The sequence below is a fragment of the Phocoena sinus genome, chromosome 14, assembly GCF_008692025.1.
Source record: "Phocoena sinus isolate mPhoSin1 chromosome 14, mPhoSin1.pri, whole genome shotgun sequence".
Classification (NCBI taxonomy): domain Eukaryota; kingdom Metazoa; phylum Chordata; class Mammalia; order Artiodactyla; family Phocoenidae; genus Phocoena; species Phocoena sinus.
In genome coordinates, this window is record NC_045776.1 from 23,778,258 (window position 1) to 23,804,886 (window position 26,629).

Sequence of the window (26,629 nt, forward strand, 5' to 3'; positions counted from 1 at the left end):
CATGTCCCAGTTGAAGAATATTTACTGAATAGCCTCAAAGATGAAGTGTTTGAATACTGGTGACGGGAAGGCCAGAATGCTTTATCCTGGGTAAGGAAGGTTGGAAGCTGGCTTGAGTCCCAAATGCAAGTGTGTAAGGCATTTAAGTTCTAAGATAGATGATCTCTTAAAGACAAAGCAAGAGCAGAAGTTTTCTTCAGAAAAGAGTAGCGTCCCAGTGCTTTCTCAGTTATTTATTTTTGCTCAGTGAAGTTCTGTCTGCAGAAGCCAGCTTAGCCTGAAATGGCTTCAGTCAGTGCTGATTTTGGTTTCTTAGAGAGAGGTCTATTAATGGAACAGGGTTTAAATTAAAAAATGGAAGCAAACTTAACTTTGCCTTGGTGAATATTTCTAGGACTGTGACTTGCTAATAAGCATTGTGGTGAGTGTAAACTACTAAGACTGTTTCTTTGGGAAAAACAATATAGTAGTCTTCGACTGTGGAGATGAGGAGTATATACCTGCAGGAAGGAGGAAAACAACTGCCCAGGGATGGCATCATATATGGATTTGGAAAGTCGAGGTATTTCAAAGAGCTTAGGTGGAAATATGAAGATGGTGTGCTCTGGAAAACTGTCTTAAATGACTTAAAGAGTTGTAATATTATGATTATGAAGTATTTAATTGACATACTAATTTGCCCTATACAGGGAGAGTCCACAGTCTAGGAGCGGTAGTCATGTTGCTGGAAGTGGAATTCCAGCAAAGCTTTAGCTTCTTGAGAAGATTCAGACATATATTTAGCTGCATGAAATGTACTAGCTTTGAGTAAATCTTTTCTAGCTTTTTTAGTAGCAGGTTAAATGGATTTAACATTGCAGGCTTGCAAAACCGGCTTGCTGTCAACATACCCTTTTTACATAGGGAAACTTCTGTGGTCTTTCCAAAACTTCAAAATTAACACATTGCTTTATGGCTGTTTCTAAGCCTCTGGTATCACTGTAGCTTCCATGAACCACATGTGCTGCTGGTATAAACTGGATGGATAAAATGACTCGGCGATGCCCTCCGAACACCAAGCACCTCCCATCTTGTCCATATGTCACTTAAGGACATATTGCTTATTCTGTTAACATCTGCAGGGCAGTAAACAGGTAAATTGTTTCACCAGCCACATGGAGACTTGGGTCTGCATTGGCAGATACAGAATGTGGATTAAGATGTAATCGTGACTGATGATGTAATCAGATATCAGAAAGCGTTGAATGTCTCCTCGGAAGACTGGGTTGAGATGACATAGTGCTATAAGCGCATAAGATAGCAAATATAAAAACTACGATGTGATGGTCGGTGCAGGAAATAGATTGATGGACCTTCCTTTTGGTATTTTTGTTTTGTTTAAATGACAGGAAGTGTTGGGTTTTATTATAACTTTGCTGTTTAACTGTGCACTTTATATGTTATAGAATAAAGCTCACTTCTCTGGTTTTGTTCTATCCTTTTTACCCCAAGGATGCTGAGTGGCTTTTTGCTATCCCAATCTGTTTGCATTAAGTTAAAGTTCTTCCTGGCATTTGGACTAGCTTGGTTCTCTCGTTTAGGAAAGGACATGGAACAAGTTTGGAAGAGTTCTGGGTGTGGCCTCAGGAACCTACTTCATTGGCCCAGAATTGTACATGGATTTTCAGTTACTTCTTGGCTCTGGACAAACAGAATATTTACATATAATTCCCTCTGGCTGTAAGTTATAGGGAGCTTCGCAGTGCAGAGCATCTGGGGAAAAAGGAAGGTTATTACTGGTCCAGGAAGCCTTTAATGGGAATGAGTAAACAGGGAAACCAGGAGGCTGGCCTTGGTGCTGGGGGGAGGGGAGGAGGTAACTAACTCAGGAAGTTGGAGCTTCTATGTTCCCATGACACTTTCTGCGCATGTGGTTCTGTTGGGATTATTTGGTTGTGTCTGTGTTCTCCTACAGGGAGTTTTCCGTGTCTCTATCCCAGGGCCCAAGTTCCTGCCACAGTAACAATAACTCCTGTCACAGATGCTGTGCTAAATGTTTCATTGCATTTAATCCTAACAGCAACTGTAATACGGACGGTATTTCTCCACCCTACAGATGAGGAAACAGCCTGTGATGGGGGTTGAGGCTAGTACCTGATACCTGCATCTTAGCCTCCTACTCACGTGTCTCCCATAGCGGGAGCCCAGTCAGTGGGAAGGGAAGATGCCCAGCAACTTGCTGCTGGGGATGTTCTTGACTTCGGCCCCCCAGATTTGGGGGACTAATCACCACCACTGGGTTCAGGATGCAGTTGGTATCTGGGTACACGAACATGATCTTCAGACTTCAATAGATGTGCAGAGGATTGTGGGAGCTTCTGCTAGGATGTGGTCAAAGGCCTAGTCTTTGTCCTCCAGACTCTTCACATTGAAAAGAATGAAATATGACCCGCCTCCTGCTATAAGGGCAGTTGGGTAAGGTGTCTTCATAGTTCCTACAACGTGGCAGTACCCTGCCAGGCGCCGCACCACTGGGGAAACTGCTCTTGTGATGGTGCTGAAATGAAACTGTCGGCTTAGGGAAGTGTGTTGTCTTTCTTTTCCCTCCAAGAACTGTTGCTTTAGCTGGAGAAGCTTCGAAAGGGACACTTACCCCCACAGAGGATCACTTATGACATTTTGGAGAAGCGTTTAGGTGTCTTCCTAACCTCACTAAAGAGCTGAGCTATGAATAGTCCCATTTTCAATAAGGGACACATGATTTTTGGCCTAGAAGGTTTTGTAGTCTCTTAGCACTGTGGTTCTCAGCCTGCCGTCTAGCACGTTGTAGCTGGACTTGGGCAAGTTTGGGGAAGCATCTTGCTGTCCTTTTGTTGTGTGTGATCCTTCCTGCCTTGGGCGGCATCTGAGTTCCAGGTCTCACCTCCTTACCTTTTCACAATTATGTTTTCCCTTGAAATCCACAGCCTGTCCACTTACTTGTAACAGTGCTGGGAAGCACTATTGTTTGTTGATGCTCCTCTCTGTGCTGGATCTCAGATTGGTCCTGTATGGAGAAATTTGGCGGCTTCTGTGCTCCTTGAGGGATGGAAGTTGACCAACTTGATCTTGCATCTTCTCCAAATGAGTTCTAGAACAAAATTCACACCCTGAGTAAATCTGTTGACTGGTTTCTCTGTTTTATGAAAAGGACTCCCCTCCCACCCCTAACCAGAGCCTCGCTTTCAATCATAGAGCAGAGATTTGAGTTCCTGCTAACCATGACGTCATGTCAGTGCTGGGGTACAGCCGTGAATAAGGCCGACAGTGTGCCTGCTCTTTGTCACCTAAACACAGGTAGGAATGGGCAGGCAGTTTATCCAGTGAGTCACCAGGTTAGGCTGTGGGGTCCCCTCTCATCCATTCCCGGGGGTCTGTGCCCCAGACTGCCTTGCTTCAAGACTACATTGTGACCAAGACTACATTGTGACCAAAACTTCAGTCTGATTCTTAACTCCAAAACTACTTAGTGGCTTAACTTGGCATGTCATTGTCAATGGGTGTTTGCACTTTTTTCATGTGTGATTATAAGACACTTTAACTGTATAAAATACCTACTCAGTGGGACCTGGGCTGCTGTAAGAAAGTCAGTATTCCTCCATGGGTGGGGGGAGACAGTGGAGGACTTAGAGTCTGAGATCTTCTCTTCGATTCTGCCTTGAACTTGGCTCTTCACTGTGAACTTGGGCAAATTGTCCAGTATGTTTTACCCTCAAGTTTCTTCTTTGTGAAATATTAGTGATAACCCTGCTCATTTTATTTCAGTTTTAAAATTAGATGAAATGATTAAATTACTTATATTAGTGTGAGATTATGGAGGTGACGTTATTAATAATTCTATGGAGTGAATGTTTCCAGTGTTCCTATTCTCTTTTCCCTACAGTCCACTTCGGTTCTGAGGCTCACTCTGAAACAGTGACTTTAACTCTGATGGCACGTTCACCACTTGGAAGGCGTAAAATGAAAGTACAGTGCTTGGGGCCTACTCTCAGACTTAATTACTCAAGTGTGGGGTATGAGCATTGGGTCTTTTTTTTTTTTTTCTTTAAAGATCTGCAGATAATTCTTAAATGCCAGCCAGCGTTGAGAGTCACTCCTCTCAGGGTTCTGAGGTTGAAGTAGTCTAGATCCAGTTACTGATTTTAAGGCAAAGCATGGCTACCTATGTGTGATGATTTGCAGGCCATCTAAAGGATCCCAGTAACATGGAGCACCTTGGGTTTGTTTCCCGTTCCCTAATCGTCTGCAGGATCCCAGGAGGATCCTGCCTTCTAGACTGCACAGTGACGTCACCACTGTCACTACTGCCTCATGCGTACGGTACCAATACTGTGGGATCTCATCTCATTCTTAGGACGCTTCGTGAGGTTGGTCTAACTTTTGCCCAGATTGTTCAAATGAGGAAACCGAGGCTCAGACCCATTCATCACCTTACCCAGCCTAATGAGTGGTGGTTGGAATTCTTACCCAGGCTGTCTAGCTCTAGAGCCCGCACACTTAACCCCAGCACTGCACTGCATGATAATTAGTATAAATGGGTAAGTGCTGTACTCTTCTCAGTAGTATACTTACACCTTAGCAGGGGCTTTCTGCAGATAGTGTTCTGCTCAGGATAAAGAATCCTCGGACTGGAATTTCATGTTCGACCACAGGCCAGTGGGGAGAGGCCTCCGGGCACATGAGGGTCTGTGCTGCCCTGCAAATCAGTTACCAAATCAAACCATAAGGACTGCTGTTTTTCAGACCTGCCTGCACATCGGATGCATCTGGGGAGCTTTAAAAAAACACTGCCTGGTTCCCACCCCGAGAGATTGATGTAATTGGCCTGAGGTGTTGCCTGGCTGGAGAAGATTTAAAAGCTCCCCAGGTGGTTCTCCCCTGCGCCAGGGTTGAGCACTAGTGCCAGAGGCAGCCGCTCCCTCCAGCTGTCTGTCAGAGCTGCCTCTGTGCCTGCTGCAGAGATGGGAGAAGTGAACTCCGGCTGGAGAATCGCTCTCAGTACTAATGCATTTCATTTCAGAGAGGCATCTGCCTTCTCCGGTGAATACACTGGGCGCTTTCCAAAAGAAAAATCAGTTTTTCTTTGACAATTAGGTCAGACATTATTTTATTTACTTTGATATGATGGGATTAAGTATTGTTAAAACAGCGTAGTGACAAATTGAGTAGTACTGTAATAGGATTCTGTGAGGGAGCTTGTCTTTCCTACAGTCTGCTGCCTCCAGGAAAGTTGGTAGAGGTCAGATTTGTTTGAAGGAATTCCCTGAAGGTGAGAAACAATGAAGAGGCAACACAGAACCTTGGTTCTAGAACGTTTCTGTCTGGCTCATAGAAATGATGGCTTTCTGTTAAAAGAATATATTTTATCTTACTGCTTTTCCAGATATTACAAGTGAGAACCCATGTCAGGAGAGAGTGTGCAGGATGCTGTTTGCATCATCTGTGACCAAAACAGTTTCTGTTTTTTAAATTGAGGTGAAATTTACACGACAAAAAATTAACTATTAAATGAACTGTTCAGTAGCATTGAGTGCATTCACAATGGTGTGCAACCACCATGTCTATCTAGTTGCAAAACATTTTCATCATTGCAAAGGAAACCCTTCCCTTACAAATTCTTTCCATCTCCGGATTAGAGACCTAAATGTAAGACCGGGCACTATAAAACTCTTAGAGGAAAACATAGGCAGAACACTCTTTGACATAAATCACAGCAGGATATTTTTTGATCCACCTCCTAGAGTAATGGAAATAAAAACAAAAATAAACAAATGGGACCTAATGAAACTTAAAAGCTTTTGCACAGAAAAGGAAACCATAAACAAGACAAAAAGACAACCCTCTGAATGGGAGAAAATATTTGCAAACGAATCAACGGACAAACGATTAATCTCCAATATATATAAACAGCTCATGCAGCTCAATATTTAAAAAAAAAAAAAAAAAAACCCAGTCCAAAGATGGGCAGAAGACCTAAATAGACATTTCTCCAAAGAAGACATACAGATGGCCAAGAAGCACATGAAAAGCTGCTCAACATCACTAATTATTAGAGAAATGCAAATCAAAACTGCAGTGAGGTATCACCTCACACCAGTTAGAATGGGCATCATCAGAAAATCTACAAACAACAAATGCTGGAGAGGCTATGGAGAAAAGGGAACCCTCCTGCACTGTTGGTGGGAATGTAAACTGATACAGCCACTATGGAGAACAGTATGGAGGTTCCTTAAAAAACTAAAAATAGAACTACCATATGACCCAGCAATCCCACTACTGGGCATATACCTAGAGAAAACCATCATTCAAAAAGACATATGCACCCCAATGTTCATTGCAGCACTATTTACAATAGCCAGGTCATGGAAGCAACCTAAATGCCCATCGACAGATGAATGGATAAAGAGGATGTGGTGCATATATACAATGGAATATTACTCAGCCATAAAAAGGAATGAAATTGGGTCATTTGTAGAGACGTGGATGCATCTAGAGACTGTCATACAGAGTGAAGTAAGTCAGAAAGTGAAAAACATATCATATGTTAACGCGTATATGTGGAACCTAGAAAATGGTACAGATGAACTGGTTTGCAGAGCGGAAATTGAGACACAGATGTAGAGAACATACTTATGGACTCCAAGGTGGGAAAGTGGTAGAGGGAGGTGGTGTGATGAATTGGGAGATTGGGATTGACATGTATACACTGATGTGTATAAAATAGATGACTAGTAAGAAAAAATAGATAAATTTTACAAAAACACACAAATTCTTTCCATCTCCACAGCTCAGATCACATCTGTCTTCCTCAAGTCTTTTTTGTTTAATTGAAGTATAGTTGATTTACAATATTGTGTTAGTTTCAGGTGTCCAGCAAAGTGATTTGGTTATATATATATACTTTAAAAATTCTTTTCCATTATAGTTTATTATAAGATATCGAATATAGTTCCCTGTGCTATACAGTAAACCCATGTTGTTTTTCTATTTTATACATGGTAGTGTGCATCTGTAAATCCCATACTCCCAATTTATCCCTCCCCACATTCCCCTTTGGTAACAGTAAGTTTATTTTCTGTTTGTGAGTCTGTTTCAGTTTTGTAGGTAAGCTCATTTGTACTGTTGTTTAGATTCCACATGTATGTCTCCCTCAAGTCTTTGCTGGCTAATGTGTTCCTTATCTCTCCTTCCTCTCAGTTTGTGTGTCTGTTCTCTTGACTGTTTACTTTGTACTGATCATGCCCCACCTTGTACTCAGTTACAGGGGCAGTGGATCTTCCTTGGTCTGAGTGGAGGGGCTTGTTGGCTCAGTCAGCACATAAAGCAAAACTTGATTGTGTTTAAAATTGCCCTTGGAAGTCCTATAAATAGCTCAAGTGCAGCATATGTGACATTGGGTGAACAGCCCTGCTCAGTAACTCATAGGCACCTTAAGCCGAGAATCTATGAAGTAGCGTAACGGTGGGGAGGCCTGCCTGCAGATATCACCCATCCCGTACCATCACAATACAGGGTTTACTTCATTCTTGTTTAACAATGAACTGCTGTAATCTCAATGCATGTCCACGTGTGTCTTCATTGTGGGGATGGAGGGCACGTGACAGCATCTAGCACAGAGTGGGTACTCAGATGTTTACTGGATTTGAATCTAAAGCTTGCTTGATCAGATCTGTAATGCACACTAGCCTTTAAGACATTGTAGGAGAATCTGGTCACCTGTTTCCTAAGTTGGCATTTACCATCATTGCCCTGCCTTCTCTTGCCTTGCCTGCCCCCCCTGACTGATTAGCTGTTACTCTCCTTAGGAATTGGTCACACCTCCCCCTAGAGTATACTTTTTATATGAATTATCTATCCAACTAGACTGTATGTTCCTTAACGTGAGGGTACAGATCTTCATGTTTACACTTGGTTACGTGGTGCTTATCACAGTGTTTTATGTATACACCAGGTGCCCCATAAACACACCTTCTCTTTTCACTGATTCCTGTCTCAGTAAACATTTCCTGAGCATCTACTACATGCCAGGGATACAGAAATGCCCCATGGTGTATCTGAAAGACCTTGGAGTAGTAAGAGGAAACTGATGTGAAAGAAACGACTGCAAAAACCATAAAGAAAGTTGATCATAGAAGAGTTGATTGCGGCAGTCCGGAGTTGGGAAGGGCTACCTCTGTAGTGCACAGGGAGGGAAGGGTTCAGTGAGGAGACGGCGCTGGAACTTGGACTCTGCCCACATAGACAATGAGGAAAGGACATTCTAGGCTGAGGAAACAGCATGTTCAAAGGTAGAGGGCAGCAAACCTTTTCTGTAAAGGGCCAGAGGGTAAATATTTTAGGTTTGGGGGCCATAGGGCTTATGTTACAACTGTCACTGATATGTGGAAGCAGCCACAGACAACACGTAGGTAGAATGTGTCCTTGTGTTCCAATAAAACTTTACAGACACCAAAATTTGACACATATAGTTTTCACGTGTTAGCATATGATTATCATTCTTTTGATTTTTTTTTCCAGCCGTTTAACCATTTAAAGACTGTTCTTCACTCATGGGCTGTATAAAAACAAGTGGCACACCAGATTTGGTCCAGGGCTATAGTCTGGCCTGTGTACAAAAGCAGGGAAGAGTGAGATCATATTGCAGGAGCAGGACACCAGGTACTTAGGTGTGCCCACTCTGATGCCGTGGGTGTGAGATTCTGCATTTCTAACCAGCTCCCAGGTAGTGGTGAGGCTGAGGTCCTCCCCTGGAGTAGCAAGGAACTAAAGTATCAGTAGGGTCCCCTTATGCCCCTGATGCTCTGATGGATTCTCTGGGTTTGGGAAAATATAGATGACAATTTTCTGCCTACCAGGTATTTTCAGTCTGCTTAGAGAGAAGAGATCTATGTAAGTAGAAGAGTAAATGGACCCTCCCAGAGTGAGAATTAAACAGCAGCAGAGCCAGGCAGCGAGGTTCCCCAGTGCTGGGTGCAGTGAACTGTCCGGTGAGAGACATGTGGACAGCAGGGTTAAGGCCAGAGGAGCCGCCGTGTGAGCTGGGACTGGGCTCCTTGGCTTCCAGTACATCACGCAGCTTGACAATGTCCACACATCACCACCTCCAGTCGCTTCCTGCTGGCATTTCCCCCTTCTTCTGTTGTTTGTCACTCTGTTATCTTGAGCCTTTCCTGACACCACTTTACACTGAGTGGAGACTTGGCTTTGAATAGAGCTTCTTGGGTGCGCTGTCCTCCCTCTGACTGGAAGGGGAGTCCCAGCGGCCTAACTCAGGGACAGGAAGTGTAGTGAGGCTAAGGAAAGTCACTCACTTGAAGCTGGGGGACAGGAGCTTAAAAGTCCCCACAGCTGGATGGATGGTGGGCTTAAATGGTAGAGGACAAGGTAAGTTAGAACAGCTGAAGGGAGAGAAATGTTGAAACGCTCAGTGTTCTCTGGAGATGCCTCCAAACATTCTTCATGTAATACTCGGTAGCACTCAGATACTATAAAGCTATAGAGTATCTTCCTCTAAAGATATAGGAATACCTTGCTGTAGTGCAGGCTCAGAGGCAGAGAGACAATCCTGTGAACCTGGTTCATCGTAAAACCAAAAACAGACGACTTTGGCTTCGTACCCTGAGCTGGGGTATCAGCGATGCAAGTTGGCGGTGGTTTGCTTTCCCTCCCATTAACTGGTGTTCTGAATCTCTTGCCTCACGACTTCCACTCCTCGATCCTGAATTAGAGACAAGTGTAGCAGGGGCCGGGCCTTGCTTTTAAAAACGGCCAGTGATCACGTGGAGCAAAATGCTGTAAGAAAGCAGGACCAAAATCAGGTCGGCAACTGACCGGCCACAGGGCCCGTGCTTTGCTGTCCCTCCACGGGGGAGGTGGGTTATGCTGACCCAAGCACACATTCTGGCTGGCCTCTGGTCATAAAAACTATTAATTTCAGGAGTATTAATTTTGCTAAAAATATTCTGTGGCCATTTTATAGATATATATATGATTATACATAAATACAAATATACAAAATTATATATAAAAATTAAAAAATATATATAATGGGGGGGGTATGTGCCCGTGTACACAGACAGCTTCTCAAGCAAATAGGCCCTGTGGAAATCGCATACCTATGAGACAGATACTGGGAAAATGTGTCTGACAGAGGTAAGGAGCGTGGTGCCGAGAGGGACAGCCACTAGTAGATGCTGCTGTTTGGTGCATCAGACCCGTGGTTCTCCCCAGATGCACGTTACACTCACCTTGCAGCTTTCATGTCACCTCAAATGCTGCTTGGGTCTGAGGTGAACCCTGACCTGGTCTTTTCAAGGCTCCCAGGTGATTCTAATGTGCAGTCAGGGCGGAGAGCGCCCGAGTGACATTGACAGTGCCTCCCACTCACCAAGGGCTGCGTTCTTCCCTGCCAGGATTTGGCCAGCTTAATGACCTTGCGTACGATCCGGATGGGGGCTGGGGAAGGATGCATGAGATTTGTGGGTATGTTCGTGGCTTAAAGAATGCACAACTCAACTGAGATTGCTGACAACTCAGGAATATATTAACAGTTTCAATTTGCTGACCACTTTCACTTCTGCAGGAAAATGGCTTTCACCCTGAATGCAGAATATCAAAGCAGAGATTCCCAAGCTCTGAAGACTTGCTACATTGTCTTGTTGGGTTTTGCATGTGTTGTCTTAATCTTTGTTTGCAGCACACTAGACACTCCCTCTGACCTTGCAATTTTGTACCACCTTTTGAGATAATGGTGTAAAACTCTGGATATAACCAAATCTAGGCTTGGCATTCCCCTGGTAGAATTTGAATTTCATTGATCTGTGACATTCTGTTAGGATCTAGAAGGAGTCCTCTGTAACCAATCCTGTGAGTTGTCTCTTGTCATGGTATTGGATCGCCTTGTATCTTGAAATGAGAAGGGAGGGAAATGTGTGCAGGTGACTTTAAAAGTTCTGAGGGCCCCTCATAGAGAGCATACCTGAAAGCTTCTCTTAGCATCTAAGTTTCTTCTCTTTTAATCTTTCAGTACACAAGGGTCTGGATCCCTGACCCCGATGAAGTGTGGCGCTCGGCTGAATTAACCAAGGACTACAAGGAGGGTGAGAAGAGCCTCCAGCTCCGACTGGAAGATGAAACTGTGAGTGCAGTGCTGGGGGTGGGAGTGCAGAGTTCTCCTGAGCAGGGTTGGATGCTACATTGTGGCTAGAGCGTGTCCTGCACGTTGGAGCTTCTGAGCCCCTGGCATCCGTTTTGTTGCTGTTGATGGTGATGTATGTGAAAGTTGAAACCATGAAGCTGCTGAATGGTTGGCCCATTGCAAACAAGTGCCCATTGGTGTTAGCAGCTGAGAGATGGAGGGTGACTGAGGCAAGAATCTTCTCGGTGGAGTGGGGGGCACAGGAGGCTTCCCTCTGTGGGGTTGAGGCTCAGTGGGAGGTGAGGGGGAGCCACTTAGCATAAGAGCCAGTGCCTGGTACAGTGGTTGGAGTACCGGCTCTGGACCCAGCCTGCCTGGGTTGGGGTCCTGGCTTGGCCCTTGCTAGCTGTGTGCCCTTGAGCAAGTTAGCAATTTTTCTGTGCCTATTACTTCATCTGTGACATGGGGATGATAGTTTGTCTAGGGAGCGCGTTAGAATAAAATGAGTTACTATGTGGCATGTACTTAGAGTCGTGCCTGGCAGGTAAGCCCTCATTACATGTTATTTGTTCCAGTGAGAGGTTTGTTTTTTTTTTTTTGGCTGCGTTGGGTCTTTGTTGCTGCGTACGGGCTTTCTCTAGTTGCGGCAAGCGGGAGCTACTCTTCATTGCAGCGCGCGGGCTTCTCATCGCGGTGGCTTCTCTTGTTGCAGAGCACGGGCTCTAGGCGCGTGGGCTTCAGTAGCTGTTGTGCATGGGCTTAGTTGCTCTGCGGCATGTGGGATCTTCCCGGACCAGGGCTCGAACCCGTGTCCCCTGCATTGGCAGGCAGATTCTTAACCACTGCGGCACCAGGGAAGCCCCGAGAGTTTTTTCGTTAGTTGATTTTCAGGTGGTTTCGCTCAAAAGGAAGACAAGGTAGTAACCAGGAAATTGTATCCCTTCTAGAAGATCTGATTCAGTTTCCCTTTTCGTGAGCCTTTTGTCACTACCCTTCCCTGTGATTTGTGCATTTCACGAATATTTGAAGGCTTGCACTGTGCTGGTCATGGGGGTTTATGGGTGATCGGTTGTGGCCCTGCCATTTGTGGGAGCTCAGTCCTGGAGGGCTCAGTGAACGTGAACACAGAAATATGGGAAAGAGCCTAAGGAGGCTGCAGTAGGCACGGAAGCAGTAGACTAGGTACAGGAGGAAAGTGAGGAGGGAGCTGAGGTGAGGGTGTCCGGGGAGGGGCTGCGGAAAGGAGCCGGCATTGAAGACTCAGGCCCGGGTGGGCGGAGGGGAGCGTCCAGGCGGGAGTTGTGCGCCAAAGCCCGAGGCCTCAGTGTGTCCCCTTTGAGAGTGTGGAAGGAAGGGAGGCCAGTGCACCTGGAAGCCACTGCAGAAGGGGACAGATGGGACAGGCTGAGGATGCAGGTCATGCGTGCAGGGTTTCCAGTAGGGGAGACTGGGAGATGGACAGGCTTTGAACCAAGTGGCCCAGAAAATCAAGATTTGGCTTTGGGATGGGTCAGGTTTGAGGGGCTGCAGAGCTGGCCTGGCCTGGAGTGATTATTGCCTCTCTCTGAACTGCAGGAGCACTGAAAGTTTGTCCCCCATCACTTAGCCTTTGATCATTTACTGTCTTACTGTTTTTCCTTCTTCCAAGCTCTTTGGTCCTGTCTTTCTAGGTAGTAATGACCTGCTTGAGAAATGGACCTTGTCTTAATGCTTTGCTCACATGTACTTAACAGGGGGTGGTGATTAACACATTGATTAGTAGGAAGGTTGAACGTCTTCCCCCTCCTAACTTCTGTTTTGTATCAACTTTGAGCACATCCCTTGGTAAACCTGGGACAGTGAGTTGGTTAGTTTGTTAAAAGTTGTTTACACTAAGGTGTGCTCACCTCCCCTTCCCGTTCCTGGCCTGCAGACTTTGCCAGCCTCCTCTTGGTTTTGAGGTGAGAAACAAAGTTCCCAACAGATGGAATCATGTTTACCATGTTGAATAACTTTCCACCCCATGCCCAAAACAAAATAAAATTAGTTCACCCACTTGAATGGTGTATCTTCCACTCCAGCAGATTTCATTTCAGTTGTTCTTGTAAGTGGGTGGGTGTTTTTTTAAGAGTTGTATGGAGGGAGTGTCTGCTGTGTTGCTAAAACAGAGCAGATGCTTGCCTCCCCAGTGGAGAATGAGTTCTGCCCTGCGTGACTAATCCTGGCAGCTGCCCAGGACCCCTCCCCTGCTACATGGCCATCAGCTGTAATCAGAAGAGATGGCTGGGGCTGGAGGTTAGCAGTTCTGGAGAAATAATGGGCTCTGAGCATCGGACTCTGTCCAGGTCTATCGTGGGCTGTGGTTTGTCCACTGCTGGCTCTGGGCTGTCATTAGGAGCGACTCAGCTGAGCTGTGGACCAGAGGCAGGAGAACAGAAGTTGGATGGCTGGACTCTGAATGTTTGAAGAAACTCCTCTGTAGCTAAAAGCATCTTTGATGTACCAGGTTGACTGAAAAATCCACCCTGGAGTCTCTTTCCCTGCCCTCTGCTCCTCCCTCTGAAGTCCAATAGTGTGGGTTTAACTGTATCAGCAAAGGTTGAAAATAAACTAGTTCTCTTCTAAAACAATGGAGTTCTTAACCTATGGCTTCTACCTTAGCAGTAAGTAACCTGTGTGCTCTGCTCTGTTCAAGGTGTTCAGGCCCCCCAGTGTTCCTCTAAAGATGTTTCTTTTCCCCTGTTGCTTGCTTGCTTCTTATTTGTTTATTTATTTGGGTAAAATATACAAAACATAAAATTTACCGTGTCAGCCGTTTTTAAGTGCACAGTTCAGTGGCCTGAAATACTTACCCATTGTTGTGCAGCCATCACCACCATCCATCTCCAGAGCTCTTTTCATCTTGCAAAACTGAAAGTCTGTACCCATTGAATACTAACTCCGTATTTCTCCCTTTACCTGCAGCCCCTGGTAATCCCTGTTCACCTTTGTCTCTGAGTTGGATTCTTCTAGGTACCTCAGAGAAGTGGAATCATATAATACTTGTCCTTTTGTGTCTGGAATGTTTCAGCCCAATGTAACATGTTTTCTGTTTAAGCCAGTGAGAAGACGGGAAACTTCTTGGGGGAAAAGCATCGTGTCTTCTCTTTTTCTCCCCACGGCTGTGAAGGGTGCAAGGTATCTAGATGTGCCAACCCCTAGCACAGTACCCTGTTTAGACCGGGTAAAGCACCTCAGTGTATGCAGACCTTGGTGATAAATGCAGCTACCTAATTCTTTGCGCGGCGTGGAGCTCTGCCTGGCAGACCTTCTCTCAGTTGCCCCCACTTCCCTTACAAACTGCTCAGCTCCTGCCCTCTACTGGCAGGGAAAACTCTCCCCGTTTCCATGGTTTTGCGTTTAAATTCAGTTTTTCCAAACAAGTTTGTATCCCGTGTCCGGGGCGAGTACTCCCTGTGTGCAAGGCCCTGGCAGTGTTCATGAGCGAGAGGAGGATGGGGAGATGTGAGCTTTAAGAAGAGCAACGTGCTCTTTCTGTGTCTCTGCATATCCAAGCCTGCTAATGTTTCTGGGGCCAGGGCAAGAATGGGGATGTAGCCTACGTCTGTTTAAATATTAAAAGCATGTTTTATCAGAATTATTTAGGTAAATCTGACATTTCTAATTCTTGAAAAAATAAAGCATTTAATATATTAAAAAGAAAGTACTTGAATCTCTACTATTCGGTCTCCATCTAGCTGCCAGTATAAAGAACTGCTACCTTGTGTTGGGCATGTCATGTCTGTACCTGCATATAAACAAATTTAAGAGGAATGTGACTTGTTCAGTACTGCAGGGTGTTCCTCATGAGTCAGGTTGGCAGTGGCTGCAAATACTGTACTAATTTGTGAACACCTCTGAAACCACAATTAGAATGTGCAGAGAAGCAAGGCATTGGATATTCGACCCAACTGGGAACCGGTGTTTCATTATGTGAGAATTTTTTTTGCATTTGTGCTATCTGGAAGGAAGAATTAACAAGATAATAACAAGATAATTTGTCTTTCCTTTTATCTAAACGTCTTTGCTGCCCAATGCCTCCCCACGCTCCAAAGCAGTGTCTGTCTCTGACATTGGTGATGTTATAGCCCACCACCCTTCAAGGTGCCTGGACACATTTGTCTTATTTCAAGGACACAGGTCAAGAGGTGTGCAGAAGCATTTCCCTGGGGCCTGACGGCGTTCGTCACAAGAGTGTATGTTGAGGGTTGCAGATCTCACTGTGTCAGCACTGAATGCTGATCCCAGGTGACAGAGGTACCACGTGTTCTTTAATAAGGTGATATTTTGCAGTTGTGATGTTGGAGCCCTTTAAGATGCACGGTCCAGGGAAGGGCCCCTCTTGCTCAGGTCTAAGGATGGTACCAAACATATCAGGGTATTATAGCGAGGAAAGAGCAAACACGGTTCTTCAAGTCAAGAAGCGACAGACTCACAGAAGAGCTATAGGACTGTTGTCCTTACACGTTGGTGTACTCAGACCCCATACCCCGAGAGTGCTCACAGAGCTCACATAAACCCCGTGCACAGAGCTCAGAGTATTTGGTGATACTTCTCTGGTACCAGCAAAGCCTCAGTGCACGTGACTTTGATTATTTCTTTTTTCTTCTTGTTTTACTGGTTTTTCCATTCTTTTTTTACTTTTGTATTGGTTTATGGATCATCTGATACTTTTTATCTTTATCTTTGTTTTGTTCTCATTTGCTCAGTAATACACCATTGAGACAGTATTACACTTTGTTGATTGGATGGCAAGGATAATATGGAAGACAATATTTATATCGTACATATGCAAAAAAGTTTCCTTAAAGTTATAAAATAACACATTGCATATAAATATCTATTGGTAATATTGTTGCCAATACAATTAGTTATCTTGTCTACAGTGGTATTTTTTTTAATTAATATATTGTAAAATACACGTAACATAAAATTTACCGTCTTCACCATTTTTAAGAGTACAATTCAGTGGCATTAAGTACATTTACATTGTTGTGCGATCGTCACTACCATCCATCTCCAGATGGATCTCTGTCACTTAGTTACTATCATTGACCTCTTCCCCTGCTGTATTCATGATCTTTTCCATCAGCTAGGATATTTTGCCTGGCTGCTTCTGCTTAGAGGTTGGTGAAGCAGTGATACTTGCCCCCAAGGGACATTTGGCAATGTCTGGATACATTTTTGGTTGTCATGACTGAGGAGGGAGGTCTGCCATTGGCATCTACTGATAGGTAGAGAGCAGGGATGTTGTTAAGAGGTCCCTCCCCCAAAGAAACAACTATCAGTCCTAAATGAAAGCAGTGCCAAAGTTGAGAAACCCTGGTTTAAGCCTGTAGAGGAAATGGTCCTGGACTCGCCATTGCTGAAAGGCACCATGTTAAAAGCTAAACTTTTATAACTCCGTATTCTAACAGAATGTGTAAATTGTTTTCCCTGAAATAAATTGAAATCAAAAGATTATTTTTGACTTCACATTTTTATACTGCTGTAATTTTGTTTATAATTTAAACTTCTTAATTGCCTATTTTCATTTGTGGTTTTTTTCCTTTAATTACTTGCATCACCATTCATTCATTATTCATTCATTAGAAACAGTTATTATTGAGCAATTATTATATGCCAGGGTCTAGTTATACAGCAGTGAAAATGGTACATCTGTACCTTTGTGGAGCTTTCAGTCTAACTTATAATCAATGTAATACATACACAGATATAGGCTTTAGAATATGAAAAGTTCAAGGCCAAGAATCTTTAGAAATCCATTAGAAACATGGTAAGGTGTTTGACTCTACCCCACTGCTCCCTCTGTCTTCACTCCCCAACCCCACACACTTTTTTGAAACCCCCTTGGGCAGCTACCTCGGAGTTTCTTGCTGACTTACTAAAGCAAGAACACTTACCATGGTAGAGGTGGCATGCAAACGTTCTACCATGGTTCTCAGCCCCCTTGCAGGTTATGTGGGACCCCATGATTACTTCCGTCCGGAGAGCTCTAGGTAGAATTCCTGTCTGTCACTTCCAGGCAGAAGCATAGAAGAGCCTATGGGAGTTTGCCATGCTCTCTTCTTCCTCTGCCTGGTGACGGTGGAGGCCACGTGTTAATGTCTGGTTGACCTTGTGGAGCAGAGCTTCCATCCCATCCGGCCTTGGGTACCTAGCATGAATGAGAGAGAAACCTTTGTGGTACTGAGCCGCTGAGATTTCAGGGTGAATTTGTTATTTCTTCATAACCTAACCCTTCCTAACTAAGAAGTTCACATGAGTCACAGAGTATTTTATTTTTCAAGTAATTGCATGCCTGTGCTTAGGCCTGGGCTAAGTGATAGGAGGTGAAGAATAAGAAGGTTCTTTTTTTTTTTTTTTTTTTTTTGCGGTACGCGGGCCTCTCACTGTTGTGGCCTCTCCCGTTGCGGAGCACAGGCTCCGGACGCGCAGGCTCAGCGTCCATGGCTCACGGGCCCAGCCGCTCCGCGGCATGTGGGATCTTCCCGGACCAGGGTACAAACCCGTGTCCCCTGCATCGGCAGGCGGACTCTCAACCACTGCGCCACCAGGGAAGCCCAAGAAGGTTCTTTTTAAGAAGCATGATCTTTCTGGAGACTGGAGAAGATGGAGCTGTAAGATTTAAACACAACTATCACAGAATAAGACACAGCAGAGCATTCATTAAGTGAATGTTTTTTGTATTCGTTTAGGACATAATGTAAACTGGGCTTTTAGTATGTGCTAAATGAACCTGGAGCCACACACTTGCTATTACAGTAAGTGTAAGTGGATTCAAGCTTTGAGGTCTTCTATTTTCCAGGATAGCTCAGAAAGAGAACACAGAAGAGAACACACCCACATCCACTGACCTAAGATAAGTCCTTTAGACCAATAAAGTTGGAAGGGCCCTTAAAGATTGTTGGGACCAGTCCTCCCATCTTACAATTAGGGAAGCTGTTGTCTGTGGAAATGAAGTGATGGACTCAACACCTCAGAGCAGTTAAGTTCAGTGGTTCTTAAGTTTGGCTGGGTGATAGAAACCCCCGAGGAGCTAAAAAATTTTTGCAAAGCTGTAGCACAGCCAGACTTCTTAAATCAGAGTTTGGGGATGGGACACAGCATAGTATCTTTTTGCAAGCTCCTCATGGGATTCCAAGGTGCAGGAAGGGTTGAGAGCCACTGCTTTAGCTGACAGCCAGGACTTGAATACAGGGTTTAACTCCTAGTCGGTCTCCATTTCTGTGAGCCATGTGGCACCTCAGAGTCACTACCAACTGCTTGCCTCCTGTTAACTCTATTTTTACCAGCTTATCTTTTCTCTAGATCTTCTTCTTCTATGGGTAGATGAAGAAAACTTGTTTCTCCTACTCTACCATATATGCTGATTAGTAGCTCCAAATCTTTGTGTTGGGATTTGTCATTTGAAGATGTTTTTATGATTATGTTCTCTTGCTGTGGTACCATGTAACATGGACATGAGTTGCGGTGTGGGAGAGGTCATGAAAAGATCAGACATTTCATTCAACTGGTATTTTTAAGCACCTACTAAGCATTATAGAATCACAGATCTACTGAGTTTAGAGCAATCTAGACCAACACTCTCCAAGAGAACAGCGTGCTACAGTTGGATGTTCTCTATCTGTATTGTCCAGTATGGCAGTCACTAGCCACGTGTGGCTATTGGGCCCTTGAAATGTGGCTAGCATGAGAAAGTGAAGTTTTAATCGTATTTAACTTTAATGAATTCAATTTAAATAACCATGTATTGGCAAGTGCAGGTCTAGACCAATCCTCTACCTTATGCCACCCTCTATATTCTCAAGTGTTGTCCAGTATCATTTGCTAGATAGATGGTGACCAATTGGAGACCCCCACCTGTTCCTGATTCCCAGCTCCTGGCCTTGGAGAGGAGAAGGTCCACTCCAGGTGTGTGACCGAGCATTAATTTTGTGAAGAGTGTTAACATTCAGCCTCCTCTTTACCTCCAAAGACCCAGTTATTACGTAGTGAAGTCTTTTGTGCAGAAAGTTCAATGTCTCTGATTGTGTCATAAACCCTTTAATTTCAAATAAAACCATATTAACCGTAAGTGTTCAACCCTAGCAGTGCTGTTAGAATCAAATACTTGTTAGAGAAAACAATGTGTTCTTAAGGCTCTCATTCCCTCCCTCCCTTGCCCTGGATATACACAACCCCAGAAGTCTGTAGTTTTAGAATGCTGAGCTTGCAGCTCTCACTTCTTTGCTGCTGCTCTGGGCATTTTTATTCCTTATCAATTTTACTGTAACCAATACCATTGGCTTATTTTTGGATCATGTTTTCACAAAACTGCCTATGCCTTTCCCTCCACATGCTTGGGGGGAGAGTCTTTTGAGGGGAGATTCATCTGAGAAAATATGGAATGCCAGCATTTCTGCCTCAGGGTTTAAAGATACCAGGCTCAGGTCCCAGCTTTCTGATCTGAAAAATGAGGGGTTGTCTGGGGGAGCTCTGTGCTGCTTACCAGGGAGGCGGGGTGGAGAGCCACGTGGGAGACCAGAGCAGACGCGCTCCTGCTTGGCGGAGGGACATCCGCATTGGGAAGTCTTTCAGAGGGCTCAGGGAGGAACGTCCCAGTGACACCACCCACTCTGCTGGAGATGAAGGGGGTGAGGGAGCAATTCTAGAGTTTAATGAAATAAAAATCAACTCTCATCAGTCTCCATTTCCCACTTGTTTCCCACCTCTTGGAAATTTTATCTGCATCTTCATGGTGGTTGTTTGCTGGTCTCCTGTATGAAGTAAGTTTGATAAGAATAAAAGAGCTTTTTCACAGAAAGAAAAGAGCCTTGATTAATATTTTAAAAATCCCAACAACAGAAAACTGTACAAAAGAAAACCTCACTAACACAGATAGCCATTGATATTTTGTTGGGACGTTATTCCAGTCACACTTCAATATACAGTTTTAAATAAATGGAATCCTATCATAGATTTCATACTGTAATATGCCTTTTGTTAGATGCAGCAGAATGCTGTGGGTAGCTGCCTGACGGTAAATATCGGGCTGTGTCGTGCTTTACTTCTGTATTTACAGCTTCGGGAGTTGATACATTTGCTCATTTGTAAGATTGTCTCCTGGGGCCAAGGAAGAATATATTTATGAAAAATTCTGACAAGGTGTTGCCACCTGCCCTCCAGAAGAGTTAAATCAGTCTGAGCCCTTTTTGCCCACACCCATCCTGGGTGTCAGTTTTTATGTACTTTTGCTTAGCTGATGGATAGTGGTGCTAATAATCTTTTATTTGCATCTCTTTTGTTAATGGTGAAGTTGAATAGTTTTTCACATATCGTCCATTTGTAGTTCTTACTTAGTGACTTGTATTCCGTGCACAATTTTCTGTGAGGGTATTGGTTTTCTTTTTGATTTCTTACAACTCTTTGGATGTTGAGTATTCTATTAAATAATGCAGAATAACTGTTCCCTTCTCTCAATTTACTCTACATATGGTGTGTTTTATGATGGTTTTAAAGTTTTAGGTTATAGTCAAATTAATGAATATTTCCCTACATTGCTCTGGCTTTTGTCTCACCCCTTAAAGGTACTTCCTTTCAAAGCTTTTATGAAGATTTGCCCACATTTTCTTATTGGTTTTATTTTTCTTTTTTCATTTAATTTCTATTTTCTTATTGGTTGGTTTTATTTTTCTTTTTTCATTTAATTTTTCTTTTTTTTCATCTAAAATTTATTTTAATATGAGGGAGAATAGAACATGGACTCAATTGTTTTTTCCTAAATGGCTGCAAGTTTACCTACCACTACTGAAAAATCCCTTTTAACATTAATTTGCTATTTTGATGTCATCATGAATAAATTACCCATACGTGCTTGCATTTATTTCTGGACCTGCTATTATGTTTCATTTATCTGTCTATTTTAAAACCATTACCACAGTACTTTAATTTAAACCAATGCCATAGTAGCTTTAATAATATACCTTAATATCTGGTAGTACAAGTCCCTCTAAATGTGGGACAGGAGAGAGCACTGAAAGACTTGTATAGAATAGTGATTCTTAGAATATGATCCATAGGGACTTCCCTGGTGGTGCAGTGGTTAAGAATCTGCCTGCCAATGCAGGAGACACGGGTTTGATCCCTGGTCCGGGAAGATCCCACATGCCGCGGAGCAGCTAAGCCCGTGCGCCACAACTACTGAGCCTGTGCTTTAGAGTACATGAGCCACGACTACTGAGCCTGCACCACAACTACTGACGCCTACGCGCCTAGAGCCCGTGCTCCACCACAAGAGAAGCCACCACAATGAGAAACCCGTGCACGGCAAGGAAGAGTAGCTCCTGCTTGCTGTAACTAGAGAAAGCCTGCAGGCAGCAGTGAAGACCCAACACAGCCAGAAATAAATAATTACTTTAAAAAAATATGATCCATAGGCCACCAGTACAGAGCTACATGGGGATTTTTAACAACTGATATTCCTGGTCCCTGCCCAAGAGCTCCTGAACATAAGTTGTGTTGAGGAAACTTATTTATTTATTTACTTACTTACCTAGCTAGCTAGCTACCTAGCTGCGCCGGGTCTTACTTGTGGCATGTGGGATCTTTAGTTGCGGCATGTGAACTCTTAGCTGTGGCATGTGGGATCTAGTTCCCTGACCAGGGATCAAACCTGGGCCCCCTGTTTTGGGAGTGCAGAGTCTTAGCCACTACCACCAGGGAAGACCCAAGGAAACTCTTCTTACAAGCTCTCAGATGATTTTTAAGAACACCATAAGAAACTTAACACTCAGATAAAACATGGTAAGCAACAGTCAAGTTTCTTCTGTTTAAATGTTAAAGAGCACTACCTTTTTATTAATTACATCTTTTTTTTCACACACACACACACACACACACACACACACACACACACACTGTATTTTATTTTTACAAGAGATAAACTGACACCAAGCATTGTAAATAGATGACCACAACAAAAGCAACAATGATTGCAATTACCAAACACGAAACACACTCATACTATGTCATAATATTGACATTCAGTCCAGTAATCCTCCACTGCAACAGCTCCTTTACTTTGCAGTGAAAATTGATTTGTATGTTTTTTGCATCTGAGTCCTTGTGGGATTTTTTTTTATTCAAACAGAAAGTCACAAAAATTATAATCATCCTCATCAGTTCACTCAGTCCCATGTAATTAATTTTTTTTATCGTGATCTTTTGTTGGCACTTTTATGAATTCATCGGTTTCCCATTAGAGTTCTGAAAATGCTTATTCATTCACTTCAGCAGTAGAGTCAGTTACCAGAAACGTGTACTTGTCAGAGTCTTTTCCATGAATTCCTTGAAGATGAAACCCTTCTAGAGGAACATTTTTGCAAAAGCATCAGAGTACACCCAGAACTGTCTGTAACTGACAAAAGACTTAAAAATGACCATGGTTAAAGATTTGATAAAAGTTCATAGTAATGCAATTGACAAGAAAATTTAGTTATTTCTGAGATATACATTTTAAAGTAATAACTAGAATTAGGACTTGTAACATTATACCAGAACATAAAAGATTTTTAGAAATTTCATGTAATGTCTGAAACATTTATATTAACATATTTCCATACAAATAAGCCAAAGAAAGTTTAGTATTGGCTGTGTTTTTGTTTGTTTATACTATAGGTTCTTATTAGTCATCAATTTTATACACATCAGTGTATACATGTCAATCCCAATCGCCCAATTCAGCACACCACCATCCCCACCCCACCATGGTTTTCCCCCCTTGGTGTCCATATGTTTGTTCTCTACATCTGTGTCTCGACTTCTGCCCTGCAAACCGGGTTCATCTGTACCATTTTTCTAGGTCCCACATACATGCATTAATATACGATATTTGTTTTTCTCTTTCTGACTTACTTCACTCTGTATGACAGTCTCTAGATCCATCCACGTCTCAACAAATGACTCAATTTTGTTCCTTTTTATGATTGAGTAATACTCCATTGTATATATGTACCACAACTTATTTATCCATTCGTCTGTCAATGGGCATTTAGGTTGCTTCCATGACCTGGCTATTGTAAAGAGTTCTGCAATGAACATTGGGGTGCATGTGTCTTTTGGAATTATGGTTTTCTCTGGGTATATGCCAAGTAGTGGGATTACTGGATCATATGGTAATTCTATTTTTAGTTTTTTAAGGAACCTCCGTACTGTCCTCCATAGTGGCTGTATCCATTTACATTCCCACCAACAGTGCAAGAGGGTTCCCTTTTCTCCACACCCTCTCCAGCATTTGTTGTTTGTAGATATTCTGAGGATGCCCATTCTAACTGGTGTGAGGTGATACCTCACTGCAGTTTTGATTTGCATTTCTCTAATAATTAGTGATGTTGAGCAGCTTTTCATGTGCTTCTTGGCCATCTATATGTCTTCTTTGGAGAAATGTCTATTTAGGTCTTCTGCCCATTTTTGGACTGGGTTTTTTTTTAATATTGCACTGCATGAGGTGTTTATATATATTGGAGATTAATCCTTTGTCCGTTGATTCATTTGCAAATATTTTCTCCCATTCTGAGAGTTGTGTTTTCATCTCGTTTATGGTTTCTTTTGCTGTTCAAAAGCTTTTAAGTTTGATTAGGTCCCATTTGTTTATTTTTGTTTTTATTTCCATTACTTTAGGAGGTGGATCAAAAAAGATCTTGCTGTGATTTATGTCAAAGAGTGTTCTTCCTATGTTTTCCTCTAAGAGTTTTATAGTGTCTGGTCTTATATTTAGGTATTGAATCCATTTTGAGTTTATTTTTGTATATGGTGTTAGGGAGTGTTCTAATTTCATTCTTTTACATGTAGCTGTCCAGTTTTCCCAGCACCACTTATTGAAGAGACTGTCTTTTCTCCATTGTATATCTTTGCCTCCTTTATCATAGATTAGTTGACCAAACATGTGTGGATTTATCTCTGGGCTTTCTGTCTTGTTCCATTGATCTGTGTTTCTGTTTTTCTGCCAGTACCATATTGTCTTGATTACAGTAGCTTTTAGTATAGTCTGAAGTCAGGGAGTCTGCTTACTCCAGCTCTGTTTTTCTCCCTCAAGACTGCTTCAGCTATGCGGGATCTTTTCTGTCTCCATACAAATTTTAAGATGATTTGTTCTAGTTCCGTAAAAAATGCCATTGGTAATTTGACAGGGATTTCATTGAATCTGTAGATTGCTTTGGGTAGTATAGTCATTTTCACAATATTGATTCTTCCAATCCAAGAACATGGTATATCTCTCCATCTGTTGGTATCATCTTTAATTTCTTTCATCAGTGTCTTAAAGTTTTCTGCATACAGGTCTTTTGTCTCCCTAGGTAGGTTTATTCCTAGATATTTTATTCTTTTTGTTGCAATGGTAAATGCGAGTGTTTCCATAATTTCTCTTTCAGATTTTTCATCATTAGTGTATAGGAATGCAAGAGATTTCTGTGCATTAATTTTGTATCCTGCAACTTTACCAAATTCATTGATTAGCTCTAGTAGTTTTCTGGTGGCATCTTTAGGATTCTCTATGTATAGTATCATGTGATCTGCAAACCGTGACAGTTTTACTTCTTCTTTTCCAATTTGTATTCCTTTTATTTCTTTTTCTTCTCTGATTGACATGGCTAGGACTTCCAAAACTATGTTGAATAATGGTGGTGAGAGTGAACATCCTTGTCTTGTTCCTGATCTTAGAGGAAATGCTTTTAGTTTTTCACCATTGAGAATGATGTTTGCTGTGGGTTTGTCATATATGGCCTTTATTATGTTGAGGTAGGTTCCTTCTGTGCCCACTTTCTGGAGAGTTTTTATCATAAATAGGTGTTGAATTTTGTCAAAAGCTTTTTCTGCATCTATTGAAATGAACATATGGTTTTTATTCTTCAATTTGTTAATATGGTGTATCACACTGATTGATTTGCATATAATGAAGAATCCTTGCATCCCTGGGATAAATCCCACTTGATCATGGTATATGATCCTTTTAATGTATTGTTGGATTCTGTTTGCTAGTATTTTGTTGAGGATTTTTGCATCTATATTCATCAGTGATATTGATCTGTAATTTCCTTTTTTTGTGGTATCTTTACCTGGTTTTGCTATTAGGGTGATGGTGACCTCATAGAATGAGTTTGGGAGTGCTCCTTCCTCTGCAATTGTTTGGAAGAGTTTGAGAAGGGTGGGTGTTAGCTCTTCTCTAAATGTTTGATAGCATTCACCTGTGAAGCCATCTGATCCAGAACTTTTGTTCGTTGGAAGATTTTTATTTAATTTATTTTTTTGTTCTCTTTTTTTTTTTTGCGGTATGCGGGTCTCTCACTGTTCTGGCCTCTCCCATTGCAGAGCACAGGCTCCGGACGCACAGGCTCAGCGGCCATGGCTCACGGGCCCAGCCGCTCCTTGGCATGTGGGATCTTCCCGGACCGGGGCACAAACTCATGTCTCCTGCATCGGCAGGCGGACTCTCAACCACTACGCCACCAGGGAAGCCCTTGTTGGAAGATTTTTAATCACAGTTTCAATTTCATTACTTGTGATTGGTCTGTTCATATTTTCTGTTTCTTCCTGGTTCAGTCCTGGAAGGTTATACCTATCTAAGAATTTGTCCATTTCTTCCAGGTTGTCCATTTTATTGGCCTAGAGTTGCTTGTAGCAGTCTCTTAGGATGCTTTGTATTTCTGCGGTGTCTGTTGTAACTTCTCCTTTTTCATTTCTAATTTTATTGATTTGAGTCCTCTCTCTCTTTTTCTTGATGAGTCTGGCTAATGGTTTATCAATTTTGTTTTTCTTCTCAAAGAACCAGCTTTTAGTTGTATTGATCTTTGCTATTGTTTTCTTTGTTTCTATTTCATTTATTTCTGCTCTGATCTTTATGATTTCTTTCCTTCTGCTAACTTTGGGTTCTGTTTGTTCTTCTTTCTCTAGTTTCTTTAGGTGTAAGTTTAGGTTGTTTATTTGAGATTTTTCTTGTTTCTTGAGGTAGGCTTGTATAGCTATAAACTTCCCTCTTAGAACTGCTTTTGCTGCATCCCATAGGTTTTGGATCGTCGTGTTTTCATTATCATTTGTCTCTAGGTGTTTTTTGATTTCCTCTTTGATTTCTTCAGTGATCTCTTGGTTATTTAGTAACGTATTGTTCAGCCTCCATATGTTTGTGTTTTTTACGTTTTTTAGCCTGTAATTCATTTCTAACCTCATAGCATTATGGTCAGAAAAGATGCTTGATATGATTTAAATTTTCTTAAATTTGCTGAGGCTTGATTTGTGACCCAAGGTGTGATCTATCCTGGAGAACGTTCCATGCACACTTGAGAAGAAAGTGTAATCTGCTGTTTTTGGATGGAATGTCCTATAAATATCAATTAAATCTACCTGGTCTGTTGTGTCATTTAAAGCTTCTGTTTCCTTATTTATTTTCATTCTGGATGATCTGTCCATTGGTGTAAGTGAGGT

The 26,629-nt window shown here is 42.6% G+C and overlaps 1 protein-coding gene across 1 annotated transcript in view; it reads left to right on the forward strand.

Moving 5' to 3' along the window:
* Nucleotides 1-26,629, forward strand: part of MYO5B (myosin VB) — a 382,234-nt gene that overhangs the window by 145,933 nt on the left and 209,672 nt on the right. The window contains exon 2 of the mRNA XM_032603558.1: nt 11,045-11,155. Within this exon, the coding sequence (XP_032459449.1) occupies nt 11,045-11,155 (111 nt within the window). The remainder of the gene's footprint in view (nt 1-11,044; nt 11,156-26,629) is intronic.